Source organism: Neomonachus schauinslandi, chromosome 7, assembly GCF_002201575.2.
Source record: "Neomonachus schauinslandi chromosome 7, ASM220157v2, whole genome shotgun sequence".
Lineage (NCBI taxonomy): Eukaryota > Metazoa > Chordata > Mammalia > Carnivora > Phocidae > Neomonachus > Neomonachus schauinslandi.
In genome coordinates this window covers 28,749,455-28,768,075 of record NC_058409.1, presented here as the reverse complement: position 1 = coordinate 28,768,075, position 18,621 = coordinate 28,749,455, and the positions used below count along the sequence as shown (strand labels likewise).

At 43.9% G+C, this 18,621-nt stretch overlaps 1 protein-coding gene across 1 annotated transcript in view; it reads left to right on the top strand.

Moving 5' to 3' along the window:
• Positions 1-18,621, top strand: part of KLHL3 (kelch like family member 3) — a 71,154-nt gene that overhangs the window by 25,976 nt on the left and 26,557 nt on the right. Inside the window, exons 4-5 of the mRNA XM_021701909.1 lie at positions 10,772-10,888; positions 14,735-14,884. Coding sequence (XP_021557584.1) covers positions 10,772-10,888; positions 14,735-14,884 — 267 coding nt within the window. The remainder of the gene's footprint in view (positions 1-10,771; positions 10,889-14,734; positions 14,885-18,621) is intronic.

The window sequence follows — 18,621 nt, the reverse complement described above, 5'->3', positions numbered from 1 at the left end:
AACTCCTGATCTCTGCTTGGGTCTTGATCTCAGACCCCGTTCAAATCCCACTTCAGGCTCCATGCTGGGGGTGGAGCCTACATTCAAAACAAACCAAAACAAAACAAAGAAAAAACCCTCCAAAAACATTTGCAGAAAACTGAACTGCACTGGTAATCAAATAACCTGTATTGAGCTAAATCCATATTTGAACAGTAAATCAGCTATATTATGATTTACTTCTTTGTCTACAGCCCACAGATTTCTTTTGCAGCCAGATTTCAGATATTAAAATGTGAAAAAACTATGCATCTGAGAACAGAGGAAATGTGATATTTTATTTATTTATTTATTTATTTATTTTTAAGATTTTATTTATTTATTTGAGAGAGAGAATGAGATAGAGAGAGCATGAGAGGGGGGAGGGTCAGAGGGAGAAGCAGACTTCCTGCTGAGCAGAGAGCCCGATGTGGGACTCGATCCTGGGACTCCAGGATCATGACCTGAGCCGAAGGCAGTCGCTTAACCAACTGAGCCACCCAGGCGTCCCAGAAATGTGGTATTTTAATAATGAGGATTATAAGTGGCTGTGGCTAGGCCCAGGCAGTTTGCTTGTCGGGAGTTTGAAAAAGTAGAGGTTCTGTGGTTGAAGTGGCTGAATTCCAATCCTGCCTCCACTGCTCTAACAGGCTGAGTGACTTTGAGCAAGTTATTTGTCTCCCACCAGAATGGATGCACCATATACAGTCATGGATTTTCTCCGTCTTATGGTCACTGCCAGGGTGGTATTGGTATCAGGTTCACGGTAGACACATAAACAAAGACCATTTGTTGAATGAATGAGTAAGAGAACTCTACGTCTCAGTCTTCTCATCTGTAAAAGGGGGACAATGATAGTAGAGTACCTATCTGAGGATGAAATCAGATGACACGTGAGAAGTTCTTAGCCCACAGGAAGTGTTCATTACTGTAAGATATGATTACTGCTGCTATTATTATTACCACTATCCTCCTCCTCCTCCTGCTCACTGTTGACTGGGGGCATTTCTCAAGGGGAAGCTCTTCCCAGAGCCCATGTTAGTCTGGGTGGTTGTGTGACCTGGGGCTTGGTGCCGAGCAGGGACAGAGAGTGGGAGTAGCCTCTTGCTCTCCAACATTCCCAGCTCCCTGGGCCCGGTCTGGGCTTCTCCCAGGGCTCAGATACTGTTCTTCCTCCAGCATCACTTGCTGTTACCCGTGCCTCTGTCCTCCACTAGTCTCAAGTTCCTGAGGGCTGCGAGGGTGCCCCAGTCATCCTTGTTCCACGGCAGGCTGACCCAGAGCCCTCGGCCAGCTCTGTGGAGCTGCTAAGCAGATATGCCCTGAGTGACTGGGGCCGGATGCCGCCCTAAGCCAGCTGAGGTTGTGGGAATAATTGTCACACTTTTTCAGGGAATAAGGACAAATGTGGGAACTAGAGGTCAGAGGACGCGTGGATCCCTGCCATTTTCTCTCCTGTTTTTCCTTCATGTAGTTCTGGTTTTAAAATTCCTGGTATTTGAGGGAAGACAAAAGGACCTGGTAGGAGTTACAAAATCACGAGTTCTTTGGGTGGGACCCCTTCCCTCTGCTGCCCCCTACCACTCCCCTACCCCAGGACAGAGCAAAGGCACACCGGAATAAGCCCTTCACAGTCACCTGTTTCTTCCACAGGGAGTTGTCTGGGCTCACAGCTCAGCCTGTGAGCAGATAGTCTGTTTATTGTATTCGACTTTGAGACCACTGGAGTTCACCCCCCACTGTGGACAGCTTCTGGGCCCCAGGGGCAGGCAGGGTAAGCAGCCCCCCAGGGCAGATGCACTCTAAGGAGAAGAGTGGTGACTCTCCAGTTCTAGTGCAGTTTTGCCACGGAATTGCTGGTTCTGAATCTGAGTCTTCGCTTTCTTAGCTGGTATATATGTCTCTACTTCTCAGGAATTCTCTGCCTCCTTATGAAACACTATTGAAGTTTTCAGAATGAGTACTAACGGGGAAATGGCCCACAGTTTAGATACAGGTCAGGAAGACATTGGTTAGGTCTCTTAAAAAATTAGTGTCAGGTGTGTATTGAAATGAGAACTACCACTTAGTTTCTCTCTGCGAGATCACCTATTTGATGTGCTGTTGTCCCCTAACGCTGTAATCAGAAGCCAAATTTTGGTATCTTCTGAAATGTCTCCCAGGATCGTTGGTGTTGCATGCCCTCCCGTCTAAACTCCTAGCCTCTCCGGTCAACGGTGGGTAGAGGATGCCGGCTGGAGCTCCTTGACCACTAGGTTAGACTTGAGTGCTTGCTGCCCGGGTCTCACCCAGTGATTTAGCAGGTACATCCTGCTGCCTCGCCAGAGCTGTTGGAAGCCCCACCTTCCTGTGAGGTCAGTAGTTAGAGTTGCCAGCTTCTCGGCTTGCAAACAACCATCTGGCCTGGTCCCTGGTCACAGCATTACTCCTTTCACTGTTCTCCTTTGGAAAGTGCAATTCAGTAAGCACCTATGAGCAGAACACCACAGCACTATGACCAGAAATCGACCTTGACTGCCCACCGTTCCCCAGGTGCATTTCACACATCATTTTTTTTTTTTTCGAAGTGACATTTGTGTTGAAGTAAGTTCACTGGGACATGAACAAAGTGAAATAACCACTGAACTAGGTCACAGATCCAGTAACAGAACCCCAGAAGTCCCTTCCCGTCACTGCCTCCCACCCCGAGGAGCATGACTACCATTTTGACTTCTCATGGATCAGTTTTGTCCGTTTTTGAACTTTATGGAAATGGAATGCTGGTGTGTGTATGCTTTACATGTGACTTCTTTGGCCCAGCACGCTGTGCAGCACATCATTTCTACTTCTTGCACAAACTCCCAAGTCAGAGATTATTGTCCCCATTTTGCAGAGGAGGAAACTAAGGCATGTTGACAATAAGTAGCTTTGTGGTTTGAAGCTGACTGTGTCTGCTTGCCGGGCCCCTGCTCTCTATGAACGCATGCCCACCCTGACAGGGAGATGGGGGTGAGTGGCCCTTAGGACTGTTTCAGAGCTTGTAGTCTGGATACGAAACATGTATCCTTATGTGGCCGAGAGAAGTAGTTGCCTATAGTCAAAGTTCAAGGAAAGCGCCCTGGAGTGTTTTATTCCAAATTGTTAGGTGGGGAAGACCTCCTGGAAAAGGGAGTATTTGAGCTAAAATTTGGAGACTAAGAGGAGGATTTTGGAAGGCCATTCTGGTTGAAGGGATTGTAGGAATCCAGACGTGGAAGTTTGGGATACCTTATTCTATTTGGGGGAATGGTAACCGATGGGATGAGAGTCCAGGGTCTTTGGTGGGGGTCATGGGAGATGGGGCTGGAAATGTAATAGGTTAGGGGGTGAGGACTTTCTTCTCTAGGTCAGTGTATATCCCACTGTGTGCGGTAAAACGGCAATGTTTGTGAGATGTTCTCAGGTCCGACGCATTTAGGAGACAGTGACCAAACACAGGAACCAGGTTAAGAAACTGAAGGACTTGTCGGAGCTTTTATATGTTAACGAGTTCTGTGAAGCTCTGAAGGAGATTTGGGGGTGTGCATGATGCGTTCTGCAGGCTCATTTGGTCCCAGAATGTCCAATTTGGTCCTTTACTACAGAATGTCTCCTGCTCCTAGTATTCTGAGGACCACATTATGGAGAATAGTTTTGAGGCTGATTTTCTTTGGTTGCCCCAAATATTCTATGATTTATTGATTTTCCTTTTTTGTAGTTCTTTTCATTAGGGATGTATAATTTTTGATTATGAGACCATCTTCAGAGGATGTTTTGTCCATGGGAGTCTGGGTTGCCCTGGGCTGTGGAAGTGCACCACAAGGGCAGGTTTACTGGCTTAGAAACTGTTTCTGTATTCTTTTTTTGTCTTGAGTATCCACTGTACTATCTGGATAATATCACTTCAGACCCCATATCTGTATGTGGTGTGAGCCTGGGGTTTTGATTTCTTGAAGATATATGGTTTTTAACTTCCTAGCCTCCAGGAGATGTTGAGCTCCCTTTCCCCTTCCCAGAGCAGATGGATGGAGTTCATCTAGTCCCAGTACATGGGACTGTAGGTGGGTAACACTGTCCATGGAGAGCCAGTGGCATAGACATTCTACCTGATAAGACACCAGTTCTGAACGATTCAAGTCCATGTCTGAATTGTACGGGCCTGTGACCCATTTTGGCCTTAGCTTCCATTCAGCTGCCAGACTTGCATAATAAATAAATAAATAAATAAATAAAAGAAAAATAGGAAAAAGAAAAAAAAACACTCAGGCACTTCCCTCTTTCTTTTGACTATGGCTCAAATCTTTATTTGTTGGTAATATGTCACTTTTATGTGTTTGGAGCTGTGGGGAAGATTCTTTCCAACTCAGCACCATCCGCCATATTGACTGCAAGGCATTCTCCATCCCTGTGTCACGCTCCATTCATTTGTAGAATTGGTGCCATGAAATAGTCTTTCAGCTTGCAGGCATTCCTCTCAAACCGCTGTGCTCCAGTCCTTCTCCTTTGCAGAATCAGACTGCGTGTCTTTATCTTGGCTATAGGCGGTAGTGGAAAGCTGAACAATTTCCAGGCAAGGCGATATCCCTTTTAGTTTTGTCATCATTTTTGTTGTTTATATGAAGTCACATATTTGGCAGTATGCTGTCATAGGGAGAGAACCATACACCCAATCATTCCCACTTTGACTAACTTATTCATTCTCTCAGTAAATATTTGAGTGCCTTTCTATGTGGCAGATAGTATGTTATTCACATGAGAGACATTGGTGAACAGATCAACAGAAGATCCCCGCCTTTGTAGAACTTAAAACCACATGAGGGAGATAGATTTTATCAAAAATGTACAGAAATAAATATATTGCTACAGACTATGAAATGTGCTATGGACGAAGTGTGGATTGAAAGCCAGGGATTGTCATTGCTGCCCTGTTACCAAGTAGCTGGGTAATGTTTGGGCAGACCACTTCCCCACTGTCTGCCTCGCTTTTCTCTTACATGAGTGACTCTTGCTGTTCCCGGGGCCCTTGTGGGTCTGAGATGAAGCAACTATAAGAAGGAGCTGTTAAGTGCCCTAGAAAACCTTAAGATGACGGGACTGTCAGAAAGATGAGTGCAGCTGAGTAGGTTTTCTAGAGTTTGGGGAGCCTTCAGACCAGGAAATCTCCCAGCCAGTGTTAATGCTGGCTCTGCAAGGGGCTCTGCAAAAAAATTCTGAAAGCCCTGATTTATTTACTGATTCATTTGCTAATTTCCATGGTGTAAATATTTCCACCAAGGCTGATTCAAACTGCCAGTGTAATGTCACTAAACACCAAGATGGGAAGACACGTGCATGATGAGCTCCAGCTCCAGCACACCACTGCTCCCAAGGGTGCCTGGTGTGGTGCGGGACAGCAAGGCAGGGTTCTGGTTCATAGAAGTCCCGTTAAGCTTCAGTTGAAGAAACAACACAAATCTGACAGAATCATTCTTGTGTCTAGTAGTGCTTTTTTTTTTGTTTTTTAAAAAAGATTTTATTTATTTGAAAGAGCGAGAGAGCACGAGCGGGGGGGAGGGGTAGCAGGAAAGGGAGAAGTGGATTCCCCACTGAGCAGGGAGCTCAATTCAGGACTCCATCCCAGGACCCTGGGATCTTCACCTGAGCTGAAGGCAGGCGCCCTAGTAGTTCTGTCTTCTTGATTGAAAATCATGGCAGTTAATTCACCAAATGCTATTGGCTCAATCCCTGGGAAAGAAAAGAGTATCTGGCGGGGGCGATGTCCTAAGAGCACATGGGGGGTATACTTATGATTATGGGTTTAGGAATATAGTTCCCCAACTCAGTGGTCTGTGCAGGCTTTCTAACTAATTGTGCCTCTGAGACGGAATATTGCATAATGTTAGAACTTGAGTTTTTGGAGTTAGAGGTGAGTTCACATCCCAGTTCTACTACTTCTTGGCAGCGTGACCTTGGACACTAACCTCTCTGAGGCTGTTTCCTCATCTATAAAATGTGAACACCGATACCTACCTCACAGGATTTGGGGTGGATTAAAGGAGATCTTGCATGTAAAATGCATAGCACTGTGTCTCTTATTATTTAAAATTAGCCTTTCTCAAATCTTGAGTAACAAATTAAGTCCATGTGCAAAAACCTAGTTTTTTCCCTGATCTTGTCAAAGCTGGCTTCTTTTCCTCCATCCTATGCTTTGCCGTGAATCACCCTCAACTGGACCTTTTCCCTTGCCAAGTCACCGCCCTGCCTATTTTTAACTTAAGTCCCCCTTCTTGATTTTCAGAACACGTTTTGAAAGCAGTTGTAAGTGCCCCAGCGCTCTGCACTCTCCTCTCTGGGTGTAGGTACAGTGTGGTGCGGCTGCCTCCCTCACTGGAGGGGTGGTAGGTATAGGGGGTCAGCTTCATCTGGTGTTCTGGCCAAGGCTTGTGCTTACATCAGAAGTGTGGGGAGCCAGGAACTGTGAAATTCGATTTTCTCTATCCTTTTTCCACCTAGCAACCTTGTGGCACCCAAGAGATTGGTTTTGGAATATAAAGCAGTGAGGAAATGATGCTCTTTTTTGTTGAAAAGTAAAACCCGAAGCATGCCTTGCGGCAGCTGGTTTCATCATGGGATGCATAAAAAGTGTTTTCATCTGAGTACACATCACCTGTCCTGTGATCAGAGCCACAGGGTTTCTGCTTAGATTTCATAGACCAGGAGTTGATACCCTTTTCCTCTAAAGCACCAGATAGTAAATATTTTAGGCTCTGTGGACCATAGAGTCTCAATTCAGTTCCGCTGTTAGAATGTGAAAGCAGCCACAGACAGTATGTAAACGAGTGAGTGTGGCTGTGTTCCAGTAAAATTTTATTTATGAAAACAGGTGGCAGGCTGAATGTGGCCTGTGGGCTGTAGTGGGCCAGCTGCTGCTGTAGGCCCATGACAGACAGCTGAGAATGGTGGGTAAGAGCATGAGTGCTGGCGTTGGGTCTGGGTGGACCCCAGCCCTGCTGCTTTGTGGCTCTGGGCCTGGGTGAGTCACTTCATGCAGTTTCAGAGGATCTGCTCCCTGGACTGTCCCTGGGGTCCAGGCTACCAGCGTCCATGAAGCGCGTGGCTCAGGGCTTGGCGCCTGGTAAACATCAGCTCCTGCTGCCAGTCCCTTAACAGGAGGTGCTCTTGGGAATGATTTTAGGCACATTAAGGCCTAGAGCTAGCTGCAAGTTTATTGGCTTATTTTCTAAGCATGGAGCCTCAATGAAAAAAACCCATGGTGCTGCTGAGAAGGTCACTGTTGTTGCCGAGCGCTGGTGGCTTTCACAGCTGAGTAGGTAAACAGTGCAACTGAGTGGAACCAGTGAGACAAGCCAAGCCAAAAATAAAGATAAGGTTAAATATCGACTTTATTAGACTCAGCTTGCTTTTTATCTTTTATAACGAAGACGAAGCTGGTTGATGGGGAAGGGCACAATCAGGAAATCTCACCTCCTCAAGGACTTGCGGTTCATTCTTCAGCAGAGATTTGTCACCTGGCCGTCGGCTCTGTGCCCGGTGTTGTGCTAGGTGGCTTGCAAGAGCTCCCAGTCTAGTAAAGTGGAGCAGAAGGAAGTTGGATAACCACATTGCAAGGCAGAACAGGACTGTGGTTGCCCACCAACTCATCCGGCACGGTCTGACTTCCTTTGGTCTCCAGCTTCCATTGGTCCCTGCTCTGATTCTAGTCCCCCTTTCCCCAGCCTGGACAGCTTCCACTGCCTCTGTACATGCTTGTTCTGAACTTATCGGTCCATTCATTCATTAAAAGAATATTCGAGTATGTGTTATTTGCCATTAAATAAGACAAGGTCTCTGTTCTTATGGATCTGAAAGGCTAGTTGAAGCAACACAGTGATTCACAAACTAATGCCATGAGGGTGAGGGATAAAGCTCTATGAGAGTGAATAATCTAAAAAAATAAACTGGACAGGGAGGATTTCCATGGTATGTGAATGTTTATGTTTGTGCACATAGAGGTTATTTTTTGCAGAAGTGAGGGCATACTATCCAGAGATAGTGCTCCTTTCTTTCTGTTCCATTCCATTCTTTTCTTCTTCCCTTTCTGATCGATTCTTCGCCTATTTTGAGTATGCCCAGCCTGACTTAAGTTTATATTTAGGAAATAGGACCAAAGCATCATTAACATATCAATACACACAAACTATTCTTAGGGTTAGAAAAATTAGAGATTTTTTCCACCCCTGGGAGTTAGTTTTCATTTCAACTTTATGCCACATAAATTTTGTTGTCTTATTTTCCTTTTCCCTTAGAATTTCTTTTCCTCTCCCCTCTGCTTTTCATTTTGAAAAATTTCAAACCTATATTAAAGTTTGAAAGCATGCACATTCATATATTCTTAACCTAGATTCACCAGTTAACATTTTGCTTCATTTGCCTTATTTCTCTCTCCACATATTTAAACTTTTATTTTGCTGAACCATTTGACAGTAAATTGGAGACATGATAACACTTCATCCCTAGTATTTGAGTATGCACCTCCTCAGAACAAGGAAATTATCTTTATTTAGCCATAAAACCATTATCATACCAAAGAAATTTAACACTAATACAATGATATTAGCTAATACATAGTCAGCATTCAAATTTCCCAACAGTCCTTTATGGCTGTTTCTTTTAAATCCGTGATCCAATCAAGGATCATGCATTGCATTTAGTTCACATGTCTCTAAATCCCCTTAATCTAGAACTATCTCTCAGCCTTTTTTTTTTTTTTTTATCTTTCATAATATTAATGGTTTTGAAGAATTCAGGCCAGCGTCTTGCAGAATTGCAGAATGTTCCAAATAGGGAGTTGTCTGATTTGTTTCCTTACTATAAGATTCAGGTTAAACATTTTAGGAAGAAACTACTTTAGGGGATGCTGTGTCCTTCTCATTAAGTCACAATCAGGAAGATAAGTTTGTCCTGTTATTGGTGGTGCTAACTTAGGTCACTTGTTCAAGGTAGTATCTGTCAGATTTCCCCATTTGAGGCTGCCCCCACCCCTGCCATCATGGAATTAGTAAGTCATCTGTGAGGTGATAACTTTGAAAAGTATCCTGTTCCCCAGCAATTTTTCATGCAGTGATTTGAGCATCCACTGATGAATTTTGCTGAATTAGTTATAACATTTGTGGTTACAAAATGATGTTTTTTTTTCTGTCATTCCTTCTCCCTTTATTGGCTGGCATTTGTCTGTGAAGAAGAGCCCTTCCCACATTTTTAAAAGTATCTTTGTGGATTCAATGGATTCTTTTTTGTTCATTGTGTTATGATCCATTACTGTGTTTTTCTTTCATTCTGAGAATGTTTTATTTAATGAATGAATGAATTAATTTATTTATTAAAGTAGGCTCCATGTCCAATGTGGGGTTGAACTCACAACCCTGAGATCAAGAGTCACATGCTCTACCAACTGAGCCAGCCAGGCGCCCCTCTGCGAATGTTTTAAACTGAGTTATGACTTAGGCACCGTGAAACGTACAGATACTACGTATACAGACTAATTAGTTTTCACAAATGCATATGTACATGTAACTCCCACCTTGTCAAGATACATAACATATCCATTCCCCCCAAAAGTTTCCTTTGTCACCTTCCTAGTCATTCCCCCACCCCACTTCATCAAGAAGCACTAATCTGATTTCTTCATTATTCTCTTTGATGTTTTGTCCCAGATGTTGGCAACAAAAGCCCCGTTTGTTGGCTCTGTGTTCATTTGACGTGTCCATCTTAATCTTTGAGCATTTTCTTGGTTTCTGGCGCAAGAAGTTGTTTTGTTTTATTCTTTTTACCAGCTGAAAATATCCCATAGTATGTATACTAGTTAAATAATTTCTCCATTAGTGAGCTTTAGGTTGCTTCCTTTTTATTTTGTTACAAAAATGCATCAGCAAACATCCTGGAACACATATTCTTTTATGAGCACCACCTTTTTGAGTATTTTTGTAGGCTAGATCCTAGAAGTGGTATTTCTAGGTCAAAGAGTATGTACATTGAAATATTTGATTGATATTGCCAATTCTTCCCTCCCTTCTTAAAAAGCTGTGTTAAGTTTCCAGAAATAGTGCTGGTTTCCCTGCAGCCTTATCAACATTGAATTTTATCCATCTGTGTGTATATGATTTTGGATTTCTTCTTGAGCATGGTGAACATCCAAACCAGAGAGCCTCCTTTTTGGTTTTGAGCCCGATTTTCATTTGTAGAGAAATGAAATCTCTCCTCAAGGGAGAGGGTAAACCAAGGAGAAATTTTTGACGAGAAATTCTCTGTCATTCGCTGACCCACTCACCATTTTACAGCCAGCTTTGGGGCAGATGATATTCTTATTGTCTTGATTCTGCATTAACCACACTTGGGAGATGAATGAGGAGAGGGATGTGTGCGAGGGGCGTGGTGGCCTTGCCCCAAAGTCTTCTGGTCTTCCTGTGCAGTCTTTGGTTCAGAGTTCCTGCTCTGTATTTCTATCTTTAAATAACCATGAGAGCTGATCTTTATTTTGCAATGAACTTGGTGATTCTGCATTTGGGGTAGTAGGTTTCTTATAACCTGTGTGTGTGATATCACTCTGAAGTCAGCTAGCAGACAAAATCTTTCCATTTCTCTTTTATTGTAAATGTTGAACCTTAGGTTAATGACCTTTGTGGATGATTTGGACATTGGACTTCTTTTTTTCAGATTGAGGAAATTGTTTGGAAGCTCTTCTCTCTGCTACAGTTACCTGTGTTGATTTTCTTGATAGGTATTTGAAGCTGTGATTTCATGGATCAATTATGAGAAAGAAACCCGTTTAGAGCACATGGCAAAACTGATGGAACATGTCCGTCTTCCTCTCTTACCGAGGGATTACCTGGTCCAGGTGAGTGCTGTGTGAAGAACCAAGGGCTTTCCTGCTCCCCCAGGCCTCTTGGAATAGCTGCAGGCAGCCCTGGTTGGGTGGGGTGGTTGAGGAGTGTTAGGGGTCTTTTGTACAGGTTGAGAGCACCAACCCACTGGCCTAAGTGTGAATGAAGCCTAGTAGTGTAAGGGTCTTTTCTTAAATTTTTATTACTGAAGTGTAGTTGACATACAACACTCTATGAGGTTTAAGAGTGTAGGTTTGAGAATAAGGGACTTAGGGTTTAGTTCCTGCTCTGCTACTTGTTAGCTTTGAGTTTTTATTTAACCTCTTCAAACCTTAATTTCTTCTTTGATAGAAGGGATATTATACGAAAGCCCCACAGGATTGTTGTGAGGACCAAAAGAGTTGTAAATATGCAAGTCAGGTGTTTAGCATGGAGCTGGGCATAGGAAATGTTCACTGGAAGTTAGCTGCTTTTACTGTAGGGGACCTAAGCAAGAAGGGTCATTTCCATGTTGCCATGTTCTCTTTACCTTCATGTTAGGCAACTTGGAGCCCAATTCAGGACTGCACAAACCAGCTCCTCATAGGTGCCTGGGATACATATTGCTTTTACTTCCTCTGAGGAAGGAAAGAAAAATTAAGAATTATGGGGTGCCCCTATGGTGCCACATATTTAATTCTTATAATAACCCTGTGAGGCAAAGATAAATAATCCTCTTTTTACAAGTCTGGGCCTTGAGGTTTATGGAGGCTGAGAATTATTTGGCAGTAGAAGGCAGGGTCAGGATTCAAATCCAAGTCTGTTGACCCGGAAGCACCCGCCTTTCACTAAGCAGGCTGTTACCTTTAATACTCTCTGTTCTGTTGATCCATTGGCTTTAGATAGTCTTGTAAATGGGCAGAGGGTAAAACTTAAATATATGAACAAAACAAAACACGAAGGCAGTAGGCCAACCCTCATCTGTTGCTAAGAAGTTTCTGGAAGGAATGGAAGGTGTGAAGCAAGGATAAGAGAGATCTGGTTTAGCAACCCAGCGGCTTAGCTCTGTCACTTCCCAGCCATCCAACACTGGGCAAGCGGTCAATTTTTCTCAACCCCAGTCTTCTCATCTGGTAAAAATAGCACCTGTCCTTATAGGATTGTTTGGGGATAGAATGAGATAATGCACATAAAGGCTACAACACTGTGAGTGAATGCTAGCTGATATTACTACCATCTTGATGACCATGGATGCTATTGGGAGTAGCGGGAGAATATTGTATCCTCACAAACACTTGTAAAATCATCAGCTTGTGACTCTGTTGACCATAGGTCTAATGGATCAATGAGATGTTCTCTGAATCTCTGAACCTCAGTCATTCTCAGGTGCTGAGGCATACACTTGCCAGCCCTTGTATGCGCCCTGTGTTTTACACTTTGGATGGTACCACTGCCCCCTGGTGGCAGCGTATCCTTCCTGTAGGGAAGGTTCCCTAAGCAGAGGGACTGAACTGGCCTGAGCTCCCAGTGTTGGAATCAAACCTCCTTCTGTCCTATGGGAAACTGACCAAAGGTAGAGGTAGACGTCTGGCCTCCAGCCCAGCATCACTTGCACAGGAAGGTGATCTGTGGACCTGGGTTCCAGGGAAAACTAAAGAGACCTTAGAGACCCTTGGTCATGACCTCGATCTGGTGTCTACAACTGAAACTTAAAGATAGTAGAAAATAGTTCTTAGGTTAGTATGGCAAAGTAGGCTTAGATCTGGAGAAGAAGGCGGTCAGAGGCAATGGGCATGAACACTGTTGTGTGGGACCCCCCCCCCCCACTCACCTTTTCAAAGGACTCTTCAGAACACCTCTGGAGTGTTTCATTAACACTCATTTGACCTTGAAACTTAAAACTAGTATAACCTGCTGCGGGTGGTTGATCTTGGTGGGTGAGGACAGAGGGAAAGCCCTGGGCAGACCTGCACCAACACTGATTTCTGGGGAAGGTGTTTTTGTTTGTTTGTTTTTTAACCAGTAACATTTATTAGGCTTTATTAATTATTGTGAAATGTAGATGTAATATGCTATATCTTAAATTTTTTTAAAATTGTGTTTATATATAGTATAAAGTTCATCATTTTGGCCATTTTTAAGTGTACAATTCAGTGTACTAATTGTACTCGTCATGCTGTACAACCATCACTATATCCATTCTTAAAACTTTCTTGTCACCCCAAATTGAAACTCTGTATGGTGAAGCATTAACTCTCTGGAGGAACTTTTCATTCAAGCTGAATGCATTCTTTGGGAGAAGTAGCTGTTTAGGCATCATTTCACCTTCCATCCAAACTTTTGAAGCTATCTTCTCTTGGGCTGCCTGGGTGGCTCAGTCACTTGAGCCTCTGACTCTTGGCTTCTGCTCAGGTTGTGATCTCAGGGTTGTGAGATTGAGCCCTATGTCAGGCTCTGCACTCAGTGCGGAGTCTGCTTGTCCCTCTTCCTCCCCCTCTGCTCTTCCCCTTGTTTGTGCTCTCTCTCCCTGTCTCTCAAATAAATAAATAAAATCTTTAAAAAAGAAGATACTCTCTCACCCCTTTTAATTTTTTTAACTGATCCTAGAAGCTTATAATTTGTACCAACCTGGATCAGTCCTTCAGTGAGGGTGGGGTGAGTGGGGAAACCGTCCCTGAAAATGGGAGTGTTCCTGGGGATCGCCTCTGGGGAAGGAGGTGCCCAGTGGTGACAGAGGCTCTATCATGCCAGTCCTTCTTTTCCTGCCAGCTCCAGTGCTTCCGGGCAGGTGATGGCCTGGCCACATTTCTGTTCCTAGTTACAGGTGGGGCTCAGTGACACCTTGTGCATGACCAGCTTGAGGGCTGAGGTAATTGAGGTGGGAAGGCCCTTCTCCTTCTCTGACTGGACTTGAGTGCCTCAGAGTCACAACCCTTGTCTTGTTCATCTTTTTCTTCCCAGAGTGTAGCACCGGGCTGCCCAACAATGAGACATTCGATCTTTGTTAGGGTTGAATGAAATTGATCTCTCCTGCTAGCTCCTAAACACTCCAGCAAAGAAAATGTGAGGTGGCCTCCGAAGACCACACTACCCCTTCTAGATATACCACACGGCAATCTGACCTAGGCCAAAGGACAGAGATTTGAGAGTCAGAGCACCAGCATGGTTTCACCCATGGTCTTGGTCATGAGATATTTTGGCTTATACATGCTGAGCATCTGCTTAGGTCCACATAGCTCTGCAGTATGTGAGGAAGCCATAGTTCCAGCTTAGATAGGGTCCAAGATGAAGTCAGTAGGTGGGACTTTGTGCAGGACATTCTTTCTGCTCTGGTATCACCACTCTGTTATAGAGCACCTCGTTGGCCAGTTTTGCCCTGAGGCTTTCACTGTAAGACAATGGATATGAATTCTTCTTGACTCTTGTCTTGTTTGACTCTATGCCTCCAAAGGTTGGCTGATGGATCCTGCTCTCTTCCTCTTTCCCTCCCTCTCCTCTCAATTGTCTAACCATTTGCCCTAAACATTATAAGGCACTCAAACCAGGAGGAACGTGGATGAAGCCTTCAAGACAGCTAATTGTCCTTGTTTTGTGTAATTCCATTTAAGCCTACAAACTAACATACCAGTCAGACACAGCCAGTGAGGTTATATTCCTGTCTGTTTGATGCCAGAACTTAACCACTTACTCTACCGTGCTCTTGAAATGCAGGAGGTAGGCACTCAGTTGAAAGTCTGTGATCTTCCTTTTGGGGTCTGAGATGATGTGGTGGGTGTTTAAAAGAGTGTGGGAATACAGAAGTGACTCAGCCTTGGTGGGGGGCAGATTGGGAAATGTGGCTGAGCTCTGCTCCTGGATCACCTGTGGGTTGTTACCTCCAGACGGTTGAAGAAGAAGCTTTGATAAAGAATAACAACACCTGTAAGGACTTCCTCATCGAGGCCATGAAATACCATCTGCTCCCTCTGGATCAGAGGCTCTTGATTAAGAACCCGAGGACCAAGCCCAGGACTCCAGTCAGCCTGCCCAAGGTAAGCCCCAGCCCAGTCAGTGCCAGCAGGCGGGACTGTGTTCTGGGCAAATGGCCTTCTGCTCCTGCCTCCAAGTCTAGCCTCACCCATGGCTGCCCTGCTTCTTGGTTGCATTTACGACCTAAGAGATGGAGTCTGCTGGTTCCTTTTAAATCTGCTGGTACCTCTCTCTTCCAGGGTCTTCCTTTCCAAAAAATTTCCAGGTAACCTCCAGAGTCACCAGGGAGTTTTGAAAATAACTCAGAGCTCTTTCCGCTCTCCTCCTTCTTTGTCCTGGGTTCTATTTCTTTTGGAAGCAGAGGAATGGCTGGGTGGCTCTTGACTTAGTGATGGTCCCACCAGTCCTCTTTCTAGGACATTATTTGAATCAGAATAGTTCTAGTCTGGTTCTTTCTCTCACTGCAGAGCTCTACAGAACAATTAGGGCCACCAGATGTGTACTGGCTACCTTGGTTCCTTGCAAGGTCCTTCCCCTCTCTGGGTCTCCTGTCCTTCATCTGCAGAATGAAAGGTCCTGCACTAGCTGGTCTCTAAAGCCCTTCCCAGTTTGGCATTCCAGTAGGCTGTCTAGGAGCCAAACATACTGACGTCTCAGGAAAGGTCCCAGCCACCCGAGGAGGAAAGGTGAGCAGATTGGAGTGAGTTGTGTTGACTCATTGACTGCACAGCAGGCAGCACCAGGGAAGTATTTAGGCCTTTGCTTTGTCCTCCTCCTCTTCTTCCTCCTCTTCCTCCTCTTTGTGGCTGGCTGCCATACTCCCTGCCTGCTGCTTCCAGGAAGGTTTTCAAAGTGCTAGAGGAGCATGTTGTCTAAGACCAGATGTTTCGATTCTCTGTGGTCTGTGGTTCCTGTCTCCACTCTGCTCTGTGACTCTGGGTCACGGAGAATTTAGTGAGTGCCATGTGAACGAAGGTTGTTCATATCCCACAAAAGAATAAAGGCCGATGACATTTCCTGAGTGCTGCTTCTGTGTCAGGCAGTAAGCTGAGGGTCTCACACGTATATCCTCGAAACAGCCCTGTATGGGGGAGGCAGGGATCCTAGCTCTACACAGAGGAAACTGGAGGTCAGAGAGATGAAGTGACTTGCCCAAGGTCAACACAGCCAAGGTAGGAGAACCAGGGTTTGAGCTGGGTCTTTCTCCACCTCCAAACCTGTTCTGTGAACCCATACCATCCTGTACCTGGTTTCATCTTTGTAAACCTGAGCCTACATACCGACCTGTCTGCTTCCCGTTGCCTCCTACAGGTCAGAAGGGGCAGCCACAGGGCAAGGGCCTGGGTCCGGCTGGCCATTTGCCTTGTTGCATGTTGACACTTAGGTTTTATTTTATTGAAGTATTGCATTGAAACTACTCCATATTTTTCAAAATGAAAGTAACTTCAGTTACAGAAATATATGCTCATTGTAGACTATTAAAAAGATACTGCCTTTTTGACATACAGTAAAAATCGCCTGAAACTCCTCTACCCAGGGGCAATCACTGCTGTTCCCTTGGTGAATTTTCTTCCAGACATAGCTCTGTGCGCCTCTTCATAAACAGATAAAAATGTACCCTTTTAGATAAATGGAATCTTGCTCCACAGATTGAAATCATTTTTTATCTCCTACTCAACAGACTGCTTTCATCCTTATCAGTATGAGTGAAATCAGCATTGAAATTATAATAGGTACATGATATTTAATTCTATTTATGTACCATTATTTATTTAACTGCCCTCTGTGGATGGGCCTTCTAATAATCTCCTTTTTTTATATTATAAACATTTCTGTGTCAAATATCCTTTAAAAGATGGCATCTTGTTTTAGTTTGCGCTTCTTTCATTGTGAGTGACACTGATCTTGGTTTCCTATGATTATGGCCTCTGTATTTCTTGTTGGGGAAATTTTCTATGATGTCCTTTGCCCATTTTTCTATTGGACTATATGTTTTTTATTAACGGTTTTTAAGGGCTCTTTTTATTTTAAAGAGGTTAGGCCTTTGTATGTATTTCCAATATATATATATTTTAAAGATTTTATTTATTTATTTGAGAGAGAGAATGAGAGACAGAGCACGAGAGGGAAGAGGGTCAGAGGGAGAAGCAGACCCCCTGCTGAGCAGGGAGCCTGATGTGGGACTCGATCCCGGGACTCCAGGATCATGACCTGAGCTGAAGGCAGTCGCTTAACCAACTGAGCCACCCAGGCGCCCCTGTATTTCCAATATTTTTTCTTCATTTGCATTCTTCCTCTAAACTTACTTATAACATTTTTTTTTTGAATCCCCAAAAACAATTTTGAGTAGTCAAATTGATCTTTTTCTTTAGAGCTTAGGTTTTACATCCTGCTTAGAAATGTTTTCCCTGCTCTGAGATGAAAAAAAAAAAAAGACCCCCATGTTTTCTACAAGTACTTTAATGATTTCTGGTTTTACATTCAAATCTTTGATGCACTTAGAATTTATTTTAGTGTTAGGAGTGAGGGTAAGAATCCAGCTTTATTTGTATGACAAATGATGAGCCAGTTGCCCCAAAGTCATATTATTGAAATCTCCCTCCCCCTCCATTAATCCGAATACCACCTTTATTAGGACCTAAATTTCCACAAGCTTGAATACTGAGGTCTTGAGAATGCTGATTCTGAGGTGCAGTGCTGTTCTATGTGGAGGAGGCTTCTTCCATGCCAGGTTCTCAGCTGGCATTGTTGCATGTCTTGGTGACTTTTTTCTTTGGAAAAGGAGGTTCTTACCTTATATCAGGTTACTGACATCTTTTCCTGGGGAGTGTGTTCTGGTGCTAAGGAAATGCTGCACAGCTGGCCCAGTTTCTCTGTGTGGAGACCATACCCAGTGACCTTTCCCTTTCTAGCTTTTACCACACATACCTGCAAGAAGACAGTTTTAAAAATCAAAGCCAAGTTTGTGCCTGAGTCCCCACTCAGCATGCTGAGACCACTCCCCCCTTTCCAGATAATGAATCTATGGTTGAGAAACATCCACCCCTCTTTCAGGAGGCCAGAGTTGTCCTGCTGTCATCTCTACTCCTTAGGAACCACTCTTTTCAGAATGAAAATCTTTAGATTCTTGGACACATAGACTTCTGCTGGCAACCAGAACCAAGACTTCTTGCGAATGAATATGTTGGAGGGATTTTAAAAAAAGACATCGCTGCTCTTTGCCTCATTGTCCCCCCGACTTTAATCCTTGAATGGTTTAGGGTTATGTTGTCCAACCTGCTTCTCAAACTCTACTCTGTCACCATTGTTGGGGCACTTAAATTAGTGAGGGTATCCCCACTATGGGTTTGAGGAGTGGGGTGTGCTAAGGGAAACTATCACTTTGAGGATTATCAGGCGGTACATTATCTCATTAAATCATCACAATATTAGGGCGTTACTATTCATATCCCTGCTTTACTAAGTTTACTCAGAGAGGTTAAATAACTTGCCCAGTTACACAGCTAGTAAGTGCAGAGCTGGGGTTTAAGCCAAGGTCTGTTCCACTCCAGAGTCTGTGCTTTTTCTCTTATACCAGATTGCCTCCCAGGGACAGGTTTTCAGGTTTTGGTGGCAGATGAAAAAGATCCTTTTCTTTTCTTTATTATTTTTTTTAAATATCAAAATTACTTTAATTGAACCCTATAACATCCCATTCATCTCATGAAGAGATGCATTTCCAATACATTTACTACTTTTTATTTTCGAGTTAAGACTTTATATTTTTAGAGCAGTTTTAGGATCACACTAAGATTGAGGG